The 20,293-nt window shown below is 35.7% G+C and overlaps 1 protein-coding gene across 48 annotated transcripts in view; it reads right to left on the bottom strand.

The window, feature by feature from the left end:
- The window catches only part of Map4k4 (mitogen-activated protein kinase kinase kinase kinase 4), a 182,120-nt gene that overhangs the window by 42,931 nt on the left and 118,896 nt on the right, over positions 1-20,293 (bottom strand). For all 48 annotated transcript variants that reach the window (XM_071601919.1, XM_071601921.1, XM_071601917.1 and 45 more), the window contains 5 exons: positions 18,355-18,409; positions 16,848-16,926; positions 13,226-13,401; positions 10,604-10,676; positions 8,925-9,135 (listed from right to left, as the gene is read on the bottom strand). In XM_071601919.1, the coding sequence (XP_071458020.1) occupies positions 8,925-9,135; positions 10,604-10,676; positions 13,226-13,401; positions 16,848-16,926; positions 18,355-18,409 (594 nt within the window). The remainder of the gene's footprint in view (positions 1-8,924; positions 9,136-10,603; positions 10,677-13,225; positions 13,402-16,847; positions 16,927-18,354; positions 18,410-20,293) is intronic.

A 20,293-nucleotide genomic window follows, 5' to 3' on the forward strand; every position in this document is an offset into this window, starting at 1 on the left:
GGAGGGGAATAATAGAAATCCACTGGATTAGACGAAGAAAAACATAGGAAAGGGAGTTTTCGGGGAATAGGAAAGATAGTAGAATTAAACAGTCATAACTTTCCTACCCTTGTATTTGAATATAAGAACAGAGTAACTCCACATCATGTAAAACCACAAGAGTGGGATCCTAAATAGAATAAGTTCATTTTATGTATGTATAATCTGCCAAAAGACACTGTCATATGTAACTAAAAAGAATTTTTAAAAAATGTTCTTTAGAATGCTCTTAAAAAGTAACACAAAGGATTTTTTCCAACATATTTGTCATCTAAATTTTTTAATAAAAATATTAAGTAGAAACTTTAAAATATCAAAAGGAGACAGACTATATAGCTTATGTCAAAAACAAGCTGTCCAGGCTGGGGATATAGCTCAGTTGGTAGAGTGTTTGCCTTGCATGCACAAGTCCCTGGTTCAATCCCCAACACCAAAACAAAACAAAAACAAACAAACAAAAAAAGCTGTCCTATTTCCCTAACTCCCAATCCTTACTCTAAAAGGATAAGTATTTTTAAAGCTTTCAAATTTGCCCCCATTATTTCTATCTTCCTTTATTTTTCCTCTTTCCACATTTTTTTATTGGTGCATGATAGTTGTGCTTAATGATGGGATTTGTTACACATTTGTACATGTACACAATATACCAATATAACTTGACAATTATCACTTGCCAGCACATCCTTCTTTGTAAATAACTCACATATGGAGCTATTTTTAAATAACTTTCTACCTTAGACACCATCTACTGTACTACCCCATCCAGTCCATATTTCCAATCCAGTATGACAATTTCTGGATAAGTAAAAACTACATGCATGACTAAGACATGTATGACTAACTTTCCTTTTATTTTTTTCCAGAAGTTACTACTAACTGCCTCTTTTTTATGTTGTTTTTTATTTGATTTTCACTGGATCTATAATAAAATTACTGAGTGCCTTGCATTTTTTAAAAAAACTCCTTTCAATATTGTTGAAGAATTAGTCATTTTTTATCTTAGAGATTAAGACTCTATACACTCTATACACTAAACTATTCACTTTTCTTCAGTAACTATATTTCTGACCATCAACTTCCTGGGAATCATTTTACACTCTCCTGGATAGGATCCTCTGTTACCTAGAACCCTTATGATTTTCTTATTTTGCTGGAACACATCCTCCAACAGCCTCGTGGGAAAGAGTGCAGAAGAGGTAAAGGCTGTGAAAACTGTCTCAAAATCTTTCTTTCCTCTCATGATATACTGACAATTTTGGCTAAGGAAATAATTTCTCCTCAGAATCTCAGAGTTAGAATGTTATCTTTTAGTTTCTCGTCCTGAATAATCTAAGACCATTCCAGTTTCCCTTTCCTACTCTACTGACTGCTTCCCAAATGTAGCTTTTAGAACCCTCTTTTCGTCCTCAGTTTCTAGAATTTCAAGTGACTATGTTCCTTTACATGGTCCTTTTCTTCACTCATGTGCTATGTAACTGATGAATCTTTCAATCCAGAAACTGAGTTCTAGAAACTTTGTTTTAATTACTTTCTGTACATTCTCCCATCATATTCAATTCTAGGATGTCTATTAAACAGAAGTTGGACCTTCTGTATTATCAATTATATTAATCAAATGTATCTCCCTCCTTTCTGAGTTAAGTTTTAAATGAAGAATTCTTTTCATAAATAATCCTGTTTCATGAATAATCTTTTCTCTAAGGATAAGATTTTGTATAAATGCATGTGCATATGCATTAGGTGCATCCTATTTTAAGTTCCTTTTTGTATTTTTTTTGAAATTTTTCATGTTAAAGACTTTTCTTAATGTTTGTAATCTTGGCTATATACTTACTAAAATGTGAGTATGCCAAAGTCACTAAAATGCAAACCATAAGGGTTAATAGGTGGACCACATTTGGCAACTATGATCATTTCATGGAAGCCTCATTTCCTTGCAAATGGCCAGTAAGGTCCAGAGAAGAATCTTCACAATATTCTGGGAATCATCCCAATATTCTTCTGGAGTTGAAGAAAGGATGTGGTTGAAATAGGTGGCATTTGTAATAAGTGTGACTGTCAGCACCCTGGGGACTGAGTGAGGTGAGCACATTTGCAATCACATTGATCAGGAGATTTTCACTAAATGCCTTTTTTGCTGTACATCCCTTTGCATGCTCAGCTGTGCCTGATTTCTCCATGTTCTGAGTTTCTTTTGCTCACTTTCCCAGGGAGAATACATGTGGCCCTGCTGAGGTACGAGCACAGTGGCCTGGCTGCACAGGCTGGGAAGTCTTAGCTGTCCTCTCTCTATATTTCCCCCACCTTCAAAAAAATCCTGCTTTCCTCCATTTGTGTACAATGAATCAAAATACATTCTGCTGTCCTATATAACTAATTAAAACAAATTTTTTAAAAATCCTGCTTTCAGCCCACCTACTGCTTCCCACTTCTGACTCTTCCAAGATTTGTACTAAGAATCAGCATTCTTCCATGCATTAATTTCCACAATTAGGTCTCTTTTCTGCTTTTTAAAAAAATCCCTGTTGTTTATGCTGTTTTTTACTTTTTCAGTCATTTCAGAGGGACTTCTCTATGAAAGTTTCTGTTCCATTGTTTTTCAAAGTCAATATAACTAAATATTTATTCAGTTAACTAAAATAATTAAAATTTATTATTTACTCAAAAGACATTAAAAAAAAGGAAGCAAACAACATCTCAAAAAAAAAGGGACAATCTATCTAAAAAAATCTCAATTAGCAACCAAAAGTTTCCAAAAGGCCTTTCCTTCTTAATTTCATGTGAAATCTTAAGGCCTTAGTAAATTGCTTGAAAGCAGGAATCATTTTTTTTCAATTTTTCCCCCTGTTGTAAATCATCTTCACAAGAAGAATGCATTATTTTGTGGGGAGATCAGTTATAGGGCCTCACACATGCTAGCCTATACTCTAACAAGGAGCTACTCCCTCAGCCTGTGCATTACTTTTATTTTTCCTAATTAAATCTCACCCTCACACCAAGCATATGACATCCAAAACAAAGACTGCTGTGATTTTACCCAATACTTGGTAGTTAGAGTAATAAAAGATTCAAGAAATCCAATCGACTACTAAAGCAATCTTTTCAAGGTCACCAAGTAAGTGCACAAAGGCCTGAACATTAACTGTTGCTCTGCATAATGCCTCATGCTTCAGCAACACACTCTATGTCTCAGGGTATCATACAAAGTCCTTTGAAGTATTCTGAGTGGCTTTGGGACTCAAATTCGAGCTTTGAAGTCCAAGGGTCCACTTTCAAACAGGAATAAATCTGAATGGACCCTTTCTAGAGATACACACAGGACTATGAATGATTGACTTACCTATTTGAAAAAATACTTACTAATTAAGTCCCATGGGTACACGAAGATGAATTAGAAGCAGGCCCTCTCCTCTAAGTCTTATGGTAAGTAAGTTACATACATTAGAAAAATTCATAAGGCAACGTGGAAAGTGTCCTATTTCCCAAGATTAGCCTACTCAGCAAATCCTGGCTAGGAGACCAACCTGCTGACAAGGCCAATGGGCAAAGCACATTATGGTTACTTACTCCTCTTCCCACATTATGCTCTGATTTTTCAAAGTGTAGATTGGAACAGGAGCAAAAATTCAAACTATCAATCACAAAGCCACTCTAATGAGAACAAACTCTCCATTGCAGGGGGAGAGGGGCACATCAGGATACAGGCACAGTCAGGAACCATTAAAGTAAGAAAACCTACATTAAATTTATCTGAATAATTATCACAAAAACCTGGCTTCCTGCATTACAAGCTCGAAACAGCCAAAAATGAAACATACACCATCAACATCAATCCTTAGGGAATTAACCATATGCCTGTCATTTCAAATAACAAAACCCTAGGGAATCTAATGAATACATCTTTTCAGGTTATCCTACTAAAAATAATAAACATGTTATAATCCTTTGAAGATTTTGCAAACTGATGTCATTATGTTCTTAAATCATTTTTTTCTTTTAAACAAAAATCAAACAAATTGAAAAACTGAATGATGCTATAAAGTGATTTCCAAGTCTCTTAAATTATAAAAAGATTTCCTTATTACTTAAATTTTCCCAAGCATGCCTAAGTAAATATGTACTTTTCCTGCAATGCTTTAATTATTCAAGTTCCCTTTCTAGTTTGGTATTTAAAGCAATGCTTTCATCTCATAATTCTGAAAACTTTTTCTAAGTCACACTGAAAATAAGGCCCATTTAAATATACTCCCCTGGATTTACTTGCTTTAATGGAAACTAGTAAACTTCAATAGACCAAGCCATTCTTCAGATTCAGCTATTTCTAAAGGTTTGAGGTCACATCACTGCACACATATACTAAAAATGCTTGATTTTTTTTTTTTCTTAATATACAAGTTCTGATGAAGCCATGGTGGAGAAACTACTTGCTTCTCTTCTCCCCAAAGACAACTCTTCTCCATCTTGAGACAACAAATAATATTTGCTGAATTAAACTAACTCTGAAAAATTTAACCAACCACTAGGCTAGGTGCCAAGAGAACTTTTAAGAACTTTTAAAGATGTTCTTAAAAACAAGAATTTGCAAAAACAACTACTGAGTCACTGACTTGACATAAATCAAGGCATTAGCCATAGGGTCACTGGCTGCTTGGTCACTAGAATTACTGCATATATTAAAGTTGGAACTGTGAAAAAGTAGCACTGTGCCAACACAGTACTCCTGGTGTTAGATTCTAATGATTTGTAAAACAAAGGCCTTTTCTGTAGGCAATGTAAAATGAAGAAATGTTTTCTCTTTCTTTAAAATTCATGAATCACTGCTGGAAAGTCCTTGAGGTAAAGAAGTTCAAAGCCTTCCTTCTAAGGTTTCAGAGTCAAGAAACATAAAACAAATACAAGGTATAGTTTCTTAATTTTTACGGAAAAACATGGTTTTGCTAGTGCTAAAACTTATAACTGATAGTAAACCCATTTCACAAAGAAAATATTTTTTTCTCCTTCTTGCCTTTGTTTTTAATTTCTCTCACTTTCACCAAACTATAACCTTAGAAGTGCACATACTTCCTTTACCCTTCACTTCAGGGAAGCAGATTCTCTAAAATCACAGTGACACCTGAGATTCCAGTGCTATACACTTTGCAAGGAAAGATCATAAAGGCAGGAGATTATCTTATAATACCCACAGAAAGGATGTGAGGCAGGAGGATTTAAGTATCATATTAGCAGTCTTCTAAAATAGAAAAGATACACAAATAGTAGAAAAAGTGATCCACAGATCAATAAGTGAAGTTCCTCGCTTGACCTCAATGGCAAATATTTTAAGTCTTCAGAGTATATATGGTCTTCATCTCACGAGAATGTGACTGAAATGGGATTGAAAATTTGGGGATTTATTTATTTATTTATTTCTGAGGTGCTGGGGATTGAACCCAGGGCCTTGTGCATGTGGGGCAAGCACTCTACCAACTTTGCTATATCCCCAGCTGGAAATTTTTTCTAAAGGATAAGATCTAGAAACATCAAATACAAATTTAGATTAACATAATTTTTGTACAGTTTGATTAAAATTTTTTAAAGAATATACTATTATGAGGGCACAAGGCTTACTAAAAACAAATCATCTCTAGAAACTTTTCTTTTTCTTTTAATAATCTGTCTCCATCAGATCAAAATAAAGACATACAAACCAGCAGACATGATTTTTAGTTATACACATAACAGGTTCAAAATCATACCCCAAGTAAAACTAATGTAAGCTTATCTTAGCTTGCGGATCAGGCTTTCTCTAGGACACCATTTCAATATTTTTTATTAAACTTAAGATAAACAATGAGGAAAACAGGCTAACCAGCATGTATGTAAGGAGGAATAGGTGATGGGTACCAAATCTGACTCAATGAAAAAAGACACACAAAAAAATATGGGATAACAATGAAATAGATTTCATTTCTCCTGAAAAACAAATGAGTAACTATTAGATTGGGAGAAAGGCTAGCATACAAACAATTTTTACCTAAAAAAAAAAATTAGGGGCTGGGATTGTGGCTCAGTGGTAGAGCGCTCGCCTCATATGGGCGGGACCCGGGTTTGATCCTCAGCACCACATAATGAAAAGGCATTGTGTTGTGTCCACCTACACCTAAAAAATAAATATTTATTTTTTAAAAAATTAGCCACTGACAAAGTTCTCTGCCTTTGCATGATAATGCTCTAAATACAAAAAGTAGTATTAGTAATGTTAAAACTTTTGCATGCAGGGAGATCATTATTTGGCGGGAATTTTTAATCTAGATGATATATCCAGAGTAAATAAAACATTTATGAGTGGGTCCAAAGGAGAGAGACACAGGGATCATCATCAAATACATGGAGGCTATTGAGGAACAGAAAGGAACAGTTGGTGGGACTTCCAGAATGAACTTGTCTGTGTGAGCTCAGCATTCTCCACTTTTCCTTGTAGGACCATCCAAAACCATCAAGGAAAACTGAAAACAAAAATTTCATTTTCTGGAAAACAGACTCCAAAATATTTGCAAGGTCTTTCAAAAGAAACACAGTTAACAAACAAGGGAACCAAGGAGGAAGAAGCAGACACCAGCAACAGCAGGTCTCAAACAGCCCTGATTAGCAGGCAGCTAATCACAAATACTTCTGAAAGATGCAGGAAGCTATGAGGGCAGAAGAGTGTGTTGGTGCAGGAGAAGCCCCCAGATCTAGTGGGCCTGGTTTTGTGGCAAGTGCAAGGAAAGGAACATCTGCATTATGTTTCTCCTTAGCCTCAATTTCTGACTTAACTTTGTTTGTTTTTGGTGGTAGTTATGGTTCTGGGGATTGAACCCAGGGCCTTGTGCATGCTACATCCCCAGCCTCCTTTCAGTTTTAGTTGTCATTTATCTTATGAGTAAGATCGACTACCTTTAGCTACTTGGTTCATGAAATAAGGAATCTATTCTCCAAAGAGTTTTAGCTGAACCACTAATGTCAATAAAGGGCCCCAAACCATTTATGACTCAAATATTCCTGTTAGTCTTCTAGGACCCAGATCACCAAAAATCCAAACAAGCGGATTCCACTCATGTCCATGTTTCCCTTTTCAGTGCCCATCTCCACCATTCCTGATTAAGAGATACAAAGAGATGACACTAAGTTTGAACTTTTATTGAGATTCTAAAGTTAAAGGGCAAACTGAAACATGCAAAGTACAAAACTCTTGTTTTAGAAGACAACTCTAACTAAATGACCTTAAAACTTCAGTTTATCACCTTGAACCATAACCTTAACTGACTACCTCACACAAGGGCTGAATAATGGAAAATCCTCTCACTACTGATTGACTACATAAAGTTATTTCTGAGGCCTGTGCTACGAACAGCTCTAACTGATCTGATCCTTCACATTTCAAGTTAAACACCAACAAAGTTACCTGTATGATCTGCTTAAGGAGAATCTAACCAGGATTACAAAGGACAGTGGAGAATACCACATAAAGAAAGATCTATAAACAGATAGCCACAGTTCCGAATCTCAAGTAGCTTTTCTAATATACTAAGTACAAATGGTCAAGGTACAACTTGAACAAACTTCCAAACCCATCCAGAATTTGTTGTGTTTGGAGAATACTGAGAAAAGCCTTAACAAAATTTTACAAGGGATTTGCAAATAAATTACAAAAAGAATCACATAAACACTAAGCTGATATAAAGGAAGGTATGGCCTATGTTTTTCGATAAAAGACCTGGCTGAATATTTCCAAGCTCCATAGTTAAGAGGGGTGCTGGTTTCTCATCAGGGGGCAAATTATAATCAGTTTTCAGAATGTAGACTACAAACACACAAAATAAAACAAGACCCTCTGCCAAAATATACTGCTAGAAAACTTGAATAACAACATGTGTTACTTAAATTGAACTCTACTGGAAAACATCACTTCATGACTTTACTGGTTTTGTTCTTTTTCTGAAGAAGAAAGATAAAGGTAAAACAATAAGATGTTTGAATTAAACAGAAACAAATGATCATGAAAAGGAAATTTGTGATTGTGAAATACACAGCAAAAGGAAGTCAAAACAGAAAATCAAAAGATCCTTTTAACCTAGTAAAATACAGAGGAATGATATGTTTCCATGAATTAAAAATGAAAATCTGGAGGTAATTACACACCACTGTTAAGAATATTAATGAGTGATCAGGCGATACAAAAGGTCCTTCTACCTAACAGGACATACTAATCTCATGTTAAAATTCTGTGTTCTTTATTCTTAAATATTCTGCATCCCTTAACTTAAATATATATAAAAATATAAAGGTATAGTTAAGAGTCACTTTTTGTTTATTTTTATGGTACTGGGGATGGAACCCAGGACCTCATGCATGTGAGACAAGCAAACCAACACTGAGCTACATCCTCAACCTAAGAGTAACTTAAATACTCCTTTGAAGTAAGTTAAGGCTTTTAGAGAAAAATGTTTTCATGTGAAAAAGTCTGAAGTTTCCAAAAAACGTAACCATACAAACTGGAACCTAGAGGCCAAGAATGGAAAAGAAATCAGGTCAAGCCTGAGCAAGCCAACTTAACCACAATGGAAACACTGCACAAAGCTCATCTGATGCCATCTCTGGGACACCAATGCTCTGCATCTCACAATATGTCGATGAGTAACTGTAGGGCAGATCCTCAAAGTTTACAAGGAAGGAAAACATTTCTAAGACCTCAAAAATGTGAAGGCCTGCCAGTCCAAAGCACAAGCTTTCCTTTAGAAGTTTTTGAAAAGCTACACAGAGGATGGGTATTATCTCAGTGGGCTACAGACAACACGCCTTGGAGTACTTGGCAACCAAGTGAATATGAAAGAGAAAAGACCAGTGTGGACATTTTTATTTTCTACCTCTTCTAGCCTCCGCCTCTGTTCTTTCTGCTGCTCGATTCGTTTCTGCCTCTCTGCCAGCAGCTGCCTTTTATACTCTTCCTGCTCCCGGAGCTGTTGCTCCTGCAATAGTTGCTGTCTCCGGAGAGCCTCAGAGCGTTCCTTGTTCTCCTGTTGCAGTCTCAGGAAATCCCGACGGAGAGTAGACTCACCAGGCACGTTGACAATGGAACTGTAAGAGGAAGCAGGGCTTTCATGGGTATGTGCACATTACCCTGACCTCTAGGAAAGGTAGCAATTCTGGTATCCTAATCCCTTTCTAAATTCATTCCTAATGGGAATCCCCAACTGACCCTAGAAGTTAAATTAAAACATCCATAGAAATGACTGTTACTTACAGCTCAATAGTCCCACATCTTCTTTTACATTTAGGAGCATCTTAAAAATTCTATCCTACATGTTTGCTTGACAAAATACTTATCTTATTAATCCAAACTCTGTAAAATGAAAGGTTACAGGCAACTTCACTTCACTGTCTTGCCCCTTATTTTCCATCAGTAAACAAAAATATCAGGGCAGTCTTCAGTACTAACTGTTCCTTTATCTTCACCTTGTCAACTACCACGTCCTGTCATGTATGTCCTCCCCCAGTTTTTGTGTTCAAGTCACCAGCTGAACTCCATGGGTCTCATGAATTAGCCATTGCAGATAAATTAACCAGCGCCCATCCTAGCCTCTCTATTTCTCCCCTTCCATGCTATCCAAAATATCATAGCTAACAAATCTCCTACAATTACCTCTTATTCAATCATTCTCCAACCCCAAAACAATTTTATATATCCCGTGAAATCAGTTCAAACTCCTCTAAACTTTTCAGTTTAGAATAGATTCAAATCTTTTCCTACAGTAAAAAGCAAAATGTTGTTTCTTTAATAAATTCTCTTCTCTCAACAAACCCTCATTCTCAAACACATGGCTCCTGCAGTGATGTCATGAATGGGTGTCAGGAAAAACATCGCTAAAATCCAAAAATCCTTTACTCTTTGATTGATGTTCTTATGAAGTTCACCTTACCAGTTTTAACTCCTCAATCTTTGTATACTGCACCGTAGGAAGCCAAAAATAAATCAAAACATAAAATGGATCAGTGCAGAACACACTCTAACATAGGAAATCAAATGCTGGTGACCCCATTTGTGAGAGGAGCAAAAAATGGGGGATGGGGGGTTTGGGGAAAGACTGCATAGTTTTTCAATGCAGGCCATGATTCTACCTCATTCAAAATAAATATCCTTGAACATTTTGCTGAGAAGAGCTCCAGAAGACATAAAATTGGCCTTATGAGCAGGACAATTTACTGAGTGTAGGACTGATCTTCCCAGTGTAAGGCCTGCATTATCTGTGCCTTCTGGACCAACAAATAGCAGGGACAAAGTCTCCTGTCCAAGTTCAACACAGCCATGCACAATTCCAAGTTACTGGGTAGGGATTAATGTGTAATCCTTGTTTTAAAAAAGAAGAAAAACCAACAGTGGGTAATGAGATGTTTATAGGAATCTGTCAAAGAGAGAAAGAGAGAGAAATGGGAGATAGCAAGGCACTTTCAAGGTAATTTAAGACTCCTTCCTATTACCCATGAGCCTTCTAAAATCCTGGCATCAGCACCAAGTGCAGTCTATGAACAGAGGCTGTGCCTTTACCTTGGCTCTCCTTCCTGTTCAGGCACTTCCTCCTCTTCTTCCTCACTCCCGCTGTACTCGTATTCAGTTTCATCTATGAAGACAAGGACAAGACAAATGGGACAGCTCATATCCGGACATGTGCCTACACATGCAAGCATCTCCAAGAGCATTATGACAAAAGATAAACAACATGTTATTTATGAAAACAGCAACTTGTATGAAGGACACTAAGGGAGGTAGGAAAAGACACAAATCCCCACATTTAAAGTGCCAATTCTGTAGGGTAGCCTAACCCCTTACGGAAGATCTGATTCTGCCTCATTCAAAATAAAAATCCTTGAAGGTTTTGCTGAGAAGAGCTCCAGATGAACAAAATCAAAGTGACTAGAGCACCAGCAAATTCACAGAAGTTTATTCTGATGTCAAAATTGAAAAGAAACAGATTGAGCTACTGAAACTAACCAAAACAACCAAGAAAATTTGTTTGGTTATTTTTAAATACTGGAGATCCATTGGGAGTACAGCAGAGAGAAAGGTTTGCTAGGTGGACAAAAAGTGAAGCATTATGTAGTAAGAAAACAAAATCAAATATTCCCACAATTTATAAGAACTAAACCAGGGAAAAACGAACCAAACAATATAGCAAATGGATGGGGAAAAAAGCTGCTCAACTTAAGACTAGACTGTAATCAAAAGTTTCAACATGAATAATTCATTTTCACTTCCACAGGTTTTATTTCATTTTCCTAAAAGTAGTAGGCCATTTTACTGGTCCCATTACAAATGTCGGTATTCAACTTTCAGTGAGCCATTTTACTCCAAAGAGCAATCAAAACCACAGAGGCTGAAGAGACTTAAAAGTCTACATACAAACAACAACAAAAAAATACACTTGTGCTTTCTGTCAGGTACACAAGATGAAAATCAGTTTCCTGGTGAGAAAAACAGGCCTAAGGACTTAAAATATGGTTTAAGACCAATTTGTCAATCTGTACATATGACATTGGTTCTTCTCTATTCTGGACAAAGTTACATAATTTTTTTTAAATTTATTTTTTGGTTAGACATAATATCTTTATTTTGCTTATTTATTTATTTTTATATGGTGTTAAGGATCGAACCCAGGGCCTCACGCACGCTAGGCGAGCGCTCTACTGCTGAGCCACAACCCCAGCCCAAGTTACATAATTTTAATAGACTGATAGATACATGCCACCCTCTAAGGGAAATTCCAACCTAAATTATCACTGGAATCTTTTAAATGAGTACTTCATTATTTTTAAAATTTTGTACTATAAACCAGTAACTACTAACAAGAAGCTGAGGGTTTGTAGAAGGTGAATGTGAAAAGAAAATAAGCTGTTGTGACTTAAAGTTAAGAAAAAAAGGTTAGGCGCACTACTTGTTTACATTGGCAAAATGTAAAAGATGAGGGATACTTGAGGTGATCCAGGGTAAGTACTTAATTAACACCTGGTACACAGCAAGAATATTAGCTGTTATGATTAAGTAACAGGAAAATCATCCAATATAAAAATAATATTTGCCACAAATAGGGCTACCCTGTCAACTGTTAAAAAAAAAAAAAAAGACTTGTTTTCAACTTTTAGTTCACTTTGTTACAATCACATAATTCTATACACACACTTTGTTACAATCACATAATTCTATACACAAAGCTTAATTACTTTTATGACTGAATACATCAGTGGGAAAAAGAACACCAATCAAGGCTTCACTAAGAAAGAATATCTAAGTTGTCCAAGATGCAAATGAACAAACAAAAAGCTCCATAGAGGCTCCAGGATGACTCTGACCAGCTCTCTCTCTTTGGCAGTGCTAGGAATTGAAGCCCAGGATACCTCATGAATGCTAGGCAAGCACTTAACTATGAGCCCAGCCCCCGATTAACTCTCTTTTGCCTTGGACTTGCTCTCTTTAGTTTCTTCTTTGACCTTGAAATGTATTTTTAAAAAAAATTTTTTTTAATTTCATGAATGGAATGCAGTTATGCAAATGCTGTTCTATGAGGTTAGTGTAAAGTCACTAGGAGCCCAAAGATAAGGCATGCACTGTACCTTGCTAGGCAGAAGGAAAACGGGGCACGCCAGGCAGGTGGGCACAGTAGGTTTACAGAAAGAAAACAAAGATGCTGAGACAGAAGGGAACCCTCATTAACTCGTATAACAGAATGTTTGTGTTGTGCAGAAGTAAGAGAAAAGTGAACCATGCCTAAGCATACCACCTGTAGCAAAGTAAAGCAGCAGGAAACCCTGGTTCCTGAGCAGGAGAATAATATGGGAACACTGTCATGATGATGATCCAAAACCCCAAGTGAAGGAAACTGTAAGAACATCCAATATGAAGTAAAATAAATAGCGCCACTGAGGTGCTGCCAAGGAGAGACAGGAAAAACATCCCATCATGCTGAGCTACCACAATGCCAATCAAACTGGTGTCAACTTGGGACACACCATACAGCTCTGGCTGCTCAGATCCTAGGCCAGATCACTGTACTGCACAGCAGAGACAAACTATCTGAGAAGTGGCCAAGTGAGAACCACCTCACAGCTAGGGAAGGAATGGCAAGAACCTAAAAAGAAAAATTTTAAATGATGAAAATAAAAACAGATTTAATACCTTTTTCTCCTCTCTTCTTTCTGGTTCGATCTATATGATCCTTAAGTTGGATTCTAACTTGCCTTTCATTTGGTTGATCCCTTATAAAAGGATGTTTCAAAAGCTGCTCTGTGGAGGGCCGCTGCATGTAATTCTTCACTAGACATCCTTCTATAAAACTAAAAAATTTCTTTGACCTGTAAGAGGAAGTGAAAAATATCATCAAATTTCTGCCACAAAGAGCAAAGTTCCAAAATATCAGTAACTTATAAACTTGAAAACAAAGATTTTCAGGATCCACTATGAATATTCTGCAAATGCACAGAAACAATACAAGAATGCAAATAGGAACTCAGGTTCTTGGTGATCAGGAGCATGATTTTAACAGTTTAAAGAATTATACCATATCACTGACAACACACTACAAAAAGCGTTGTGAAGGAAATCAGGTTTAAATGTACTGGATTTAAATCTAATGTTGCTCACTAATCACTAAGCCATGGGTAGGAGAAGCAGGAATAGGGGGGAGGTCTTTGCTAATATGAAGTCAAACACAGGACAGATACCTTGACACCTAAAAGATGAGGACAGACACAGGGGCAAAGAAGCCTTGCACTGACAAAATGCTGGGACTCTTACACCTGTTCATTTGACACTTCAACCAGATTTCATTTGGCTTAATATACAAAGGTAGGAATGACAGTTTTGAGAGGGCAATGACTTTGCCACCCTTACTATCAGCCACTTTTAGCTTGACCTTGGTCTTCTCTTATTCACAAAGACTCTCCAGCCCTGCCCTTAGCTAAGATACTCTCACCCACTCTGTTTTGAGACACACCTGTCATGTCTTTTGGTAAGTCTTTCCTGGCAACATTTTATCCTACATACCCCAAGATAGGAGACTTTTCTGGGGTTATCTGCACTTAACATACTGAACACTTTTAAGCTTCTGTCTCCTTTACTGGTTTGAAATAGTTCAGGCAGGAACAGTTCTCTCTCTCTTTTTTTTTTTTTTTACTTATTAGCAATGCTAAACTCTAAGCATGGCATACCACAAAAGGTATATAATAAATTTTTGTTGAATGAATGAAATATTCAGTCTTTAGAAATGTGATTTAAAAAATTAATTCACTTCTTTCATTGTTTTAAAGAATCACTTTAATTATTTTTTATTTCCATTCAAACTTACTATTTTTTCAATTCAACAAATATTTATATATGTGTTTGTTTATGGTAGGCTCTATAAGAAATGTACATAGAAACAGAGAAAATTTAGGTATGCCCAATAACAGATATATAATCAAACTTACAGAAGAGAAAAAGCAAAAACTACTACAGTGGGTTAGACATCAAGAAAAAGCAGGTGTTTGATATGCCAAAGATGAGAGAGAAAAGACAGCATGAAGGAACAATACGAACAAAGGGGCAAAAATATCAGAGAATAAGAAGTCATTTTCTGAGATTACTATGAAAGTGGAGAAGAATGCGGAAATATGTTAGAATTGGCTCAGAGAAAGGCTTCAACATCAAAGAAGGTGTTTAATGAGAAACATGGGAAATTTAGAGAATATTATAAAATGGAATGCTCTAATTCAGAGATCCCTAAATCCTGCTGCCCTTGGGGATCATTTCAAGGAATTTATTAAAGATACAAATACATGAATCATTCCCCAGACCAAACACTGGAGTTCTGAGTGAAAAGATTCCAAAGGAATTTTTGTGTACAACAACCGACATTCAGGAATCAACAATCTATAATATTTTCTTTAAAAATCAACAATCACTTCTGCTGGAAGAGAGGTTATTAATCATCTTTTTAATCACCATTTCTCCAGAAACAGTAATAGAAATTTACATCTGGTAGACAGCAAAATAGCAGTCCCAAAGAAAGGAGGTTTTATGTCTGCAATCCTCTAACCCCTTTAGAATACCTGGGTAAAATGAGAACAGTGGTGTGAATGGATGAACATGGAAGTCTGGTGTTAAGAAAAGAATCCAGGAAGCATTTATCTCTACCGATGACAACCTACACCACAATATTTTTACATAATTGTATATTGTACATATAGTACACAAAACTGCAAGTAATGGACAAAATAATCAGAGTGTGAGGTACCCTGAAGACAGAGCATTAATTCAGTAATCCTCCCAGTAAAAATTCCCTTCAATAAAATATGAAAGGGAAAAGAAAAAAGAAAAACAAGAATCACTTGGTTTAGGATGAGCTAGATAAAAAATTATTACTCCACCTCCTACCTTACTCCTAAGTGATATCCACTGTACACACTTGGTGTCCCTGGAGCTGCCTATCCATGATGCCAAAAGTTATCATATCTTAACACAGTGGACCAATCAAGCTAAGATCTTTGCAACTGTGTGGCCTTTGACAACCTCTCTAAAACTGGTAAATGGAATGAGATGGCCTCAGTTATCTGGAATCCAATGCAGTTAAAGACACTGCATAAAGAATGAGAAAAATCCAGCTAGAATAAAGATGGGGAAGTAAGAGTAAAATGTGTGAGAACCCAAAAAGTGAGGAAAGGGAGAAGCACAAAGGAAGCTGGGGTGAAAATGTATGTACATGTATATACCCCAGAGGGGAAAAGAAAACTGCAATAGATCAGAAAACAAACAATCAAGAGCAGAGTACACAGGAATAGAACAAATCCTGAATGGAAGACTCGGAGACTTTGTGCATATTTCAGAAGAGACAAAATCCTAAGGGAAAAACATTAACTGGAAAACTAATAAGAATAGTTTTAAAAAGAAGAAAGGTTGGGGGTAAGAGGGAACCAGCAGAGCACAGTAGGTAAGCATCAATAAAGATAGATAAGCCCAGGAAACAGGAAGGAAAACAGAGAAAGGAAGAAAGGCCCCCATATATGTATGAGGAGCTTGAGTGTAGACAAGACCTGATAAAAAAAGATTCAAGAAAAAAAGTTCAGGAAGGAACAAGTGAAAAAAAACTCTTGGGGTTGGGGTCGGCAATATCTGGGCCTGGCCCCCTCCCTTTAAGATTTTAAAATTCACCCAAACACATACTCCCATAATACTGAAACTCTAAAGGCTTTCCTCAGGGAAGGCTGTCATCACAGCCCTCCCAGGGATATCAGTGTCTCGTCGGACACATGCAGGAGAGAAGCAAGAAGGGAAGGAAGGTGGCTGCCAAGGAGAGGGGTCCGGTCTGTTACTATGTTCTTCTGGAATGAAAACAAGCATGCCAAAAAAACACTTAATAACAATAATTATAGTAAACTCGTCCATTAATTTTAAAGTCCTATTTCATCTGAGAGATTTCAAGTCAACATAGCTTTGCTGTTTTAATGGAAAGATGTTTAAAAGTATACTGTACTTAAAAGCAAATATTAAATATATATTTAATTTTATTTTTTTAAATATTAAAAAGAAACCACGTTATGGTGTTTCACATGATAACCTGACACTATTTTGTAAAGAGAATTTATCAAGAAAAAAAAGGACTAAAAATATTAATTTATTTTTTTTAATTGGTGTTTGGCTTTTATAATGGTTGAAATTAGAATGGCCAGAATTTTACTTCAAAAGAAAGTAAAACTGAAAAGAAACAATACGATTTTAAAAAAGAAAGAAAAGAACAACAACAAAAAATCCATACATAGCTTACCATTTTTTTGACTTCAGCCGGGGAGGAGGGTTTCTGGGAATGAGAAACAGTGCTCTCATTGGATGCATGTCACAGAGAGCTGGGGAGAGGAGACGGTCGTGTCAGTATGGCACTTATTTTACTCATTCTTGACTTCTAGGGCTCATTCATAAGTAACACCAAACGGTCTGTTCCAATTGCCCAATTAATAGGCTTCATGTCAAGCTGTCTAGACATCTAGCTTGGAACTCTGGGCATACCTTGAATTTCTCATTTAAAAATATAAAATATACAAAGGACAAGAGCAACAAGAAGAATATACACTTTCAAACAGACATTGGACAGTTCTCATGAACCAAAGATAAAAATTAATTCAAAGTCTTAAAAGAAGATAAAAACACTTATGTTTTTTAAGCCATCCATAAGATTATAGTGAAAATGGTTGTATTTTCACAGGGTTGTTCTAATAAGGATTAAACAAGGCACTGCTTGTGAACACACCTTGGGAAGGCCTTCATACAATGCCTGGAACAGAGTAAGGATAGTTAAGCCCTTCAGAGATGTTGCTGACTATTGTTATAGCTAGTATTATTATGAAAGAGTGAAAATGTGGAAGTAAAATGGAGTTGTCTAATTCTGTGCTATTACTACCTCTACAATCACTCATTCCAATAAAGATGGTCGGCACACATGTATGCATTAATGTCACCATAGGTAATGTGCATTTTCATGTGTTAATTTACCTTCAAGAGATTCTTATAAGGCAGCTGGGAATGTGGGGGTGGAGACGCAGACAATAGTATTCCCATTGTGAAAGAAAACTGAGACAAAGGATCAAGCAATATTTCCCTGTCCCAATTCCTTAGAAAGAAACATGAGGAACATTTGGTATTCAAAGCAGATATCTATTTCTGTATTGCAAACTAATTTGTTTTCAATGATTTTTTCATTCATTCAACAAATATTTATTCAGCAACTATGTACCAGGCAGTTACACTGTCTTTCCCTTTTAGGGAAACCAGCAGAAAATATGGCTTTTTTTTTTTTTTTCTGTTATTCTATCCCAACCCTGATCAAAACTCTCAATTTTATAAAGTTTTCATTGATTTAATCCAAGGAAAAGCAAACACTCCTACAAATTTTCATGAATAATCCGCCCCCCTCCAAAAAAATTCTGTAAATAAAAATAATGCCTCCATTTATTAAGTCAAAACTTAAGTAATACTAAAATTTCATGTTAGGAACCAGTTTAACTGGATATTAACTTTAAAATGCAAAACCAAAAATTACCAGTTATTGATGTGATCTCAGCTTACACATGTGAATTCTACTTAAATAAAAAGAAAATACAGCCTATACATACCAAGAGATCTCCATAAGGGACAATGGTTATCAAGAATTTCATTTATAATGTTTACAAATGCCTCCACCAAGAATCACTTTATACATGAAACTACTCTTTGAAGCCTAGGAACTAGTTTAGGTTACATACTACAACTGGGCTAAAAAGTAAAGAAAAATTACTTACGGGGAGCACCTTCTGCCATCTCAATGGCTGTAATGCCACAAGACCAAAGATCACTCTGCAAAAATAAAACAGTATGCCATATTAGCTGCAAAGCCATTAACTCACTTATGACTATTCACACAACTGAAATAAAGGCTTTCTTTCAAGTGTACAAAACAACTTGTCAGGATATTAAAAGTGAAAACACAGTTATAGGAACACCTTACAAGTGAGTGAACAGATGATACCTAAAATAATAAAGATTAGCTGATTAAAACCACTCATCGCTGTAAACGAGACAGACATAATTGATGTAAAAGCCCTCTAACAGCTCAGTGAATGTTCTCCTCTTCAGTGTGCACCCACATTTCTTTACAAGCATTATGTCTAGACTCCTGGATCAGATTTATGTTTGTTTTTATATTTTATGTTAGCACCTCAAATGTAATTAAGATTTTAAGTTTAAAGGACAGAAGCCATTCTTTACAAAATTCTTAAAACTATTCATAAAATCAATACTTATTCATTAATTCAAATCATACTATGGGGCCTCTGTACTCCATCTTCAAACCAAACAAGGGAGAGATGGAAGTAAACTGTCTTTGTATGCAAGGACTCTATTCTTCCTGATTCCCCTGAAATGTTAACTTTAAATTTTGAATTAAACTTTTGTTCCTTGCTCAAAATTCCACAAGGGCGAGTGTTTTTGTTTTGTTCATTTTAATATCTGATAGATACTCAATAAGCACCGGCTGAAGAACAAATCTTATTTTAAAAAAGAAAAATATAGACAGTTATTGCCATTAGTATACATTTCATTTTTATGCTATCATGATCATATAATTACTCAAAGTTGCTCAATTTAAGTTTTCCAATATTAACCTATAATTATCTTACAAAGTAATTATGTTTGAATACAAGAATAAGAATAGACCTACAAATTTCTCCCTTACTTTTATGGAATTTTCCATACTACAAGGGTGCAAAGGGCTTACTGCCTTAAACCAGAGGACATTTTGGCAGTGTCAATGGTGGCATAAGCAGGGCTGTAGGTTTCCTGGCATAAGGCAACACAAAGTACCCCAGCTCCTATGAGGTCATCTTGTAAGTGAGCTTTCCTTGACAATAACTGAGCCTTTGCAGTTGACAGGAAACAAGAAACACATATTACATAGGAATCATCAGGCAAATCTAGAGAGTAGAACATTTTACAATAGACCCAACGTCTTAAGCAAGTCAGGTTCATGAATAAAAATGGGGATGCATTCTAAATTAAAAGCTACTCAATGGCCAAACAACCAAATACATCCTGTCCTGCACTGGATACTGGTTTGGACAAATCAGCTATAATCTTAATTAAGATTTTCAATTATTAACTCTGTATAAGGAATTATTTGAATTCACTTAGGTATGATAATATTTTGAGTACACTCAAAAATGGTTTCTAATTTTAAGAGATATGCAATAACATTAAAAAATAAAATGTCACAAAATCTGTAACCTATTTTTTAAAACTCCATATAAAAGAAACAATAAAAATTCCTCAGCTGCATTGATTTAATTTAAGCCTCAGTAATTGGGTACTTAAAATAAATACTGAAATACACTGGGGACTGTTAAGACAAACTTCACGATGAATATCACTAACAGGTACATTAACCACTCCAGTTTGTTTAATTAAGTTTTTTTTTTTTTAAATAAATTTTTGTAAATATAGCCAACCTAAGTCTGATTACCAAATATGGATTTTTATACCTGGATCAAATGCATTATTGATTCAAGTCCCTCAAGGTCACTCTAATAATCTCAATATATTTGTATACTAAATGAAAACTATGAGACTCTTTTAACAAGAATAATCTAAAATTTTATAAATGTAGCTCTTACACATTCTGACAATATTTAAAAAATATATTTTATTTTAAGAAATTCCTCAAATTAAAAAGGATAACAAATGGGA

Source organism: Marmota flaviventris, chromosome 14 (assembly GCF_047511675.1).
Source record: "Marmota flaviventris isolate mMarFla1 chromosome 14, mMarFla1.hap1, whole genome shotgun sequence".
In the NCBI taxonomy this organism is placed as follows: domain Eukaryota; kingdom Metazoa; phylum Chordata; class Mammalia; order Rodentia; family Sciuridae; genus Marmota; species Marmota flaviventris.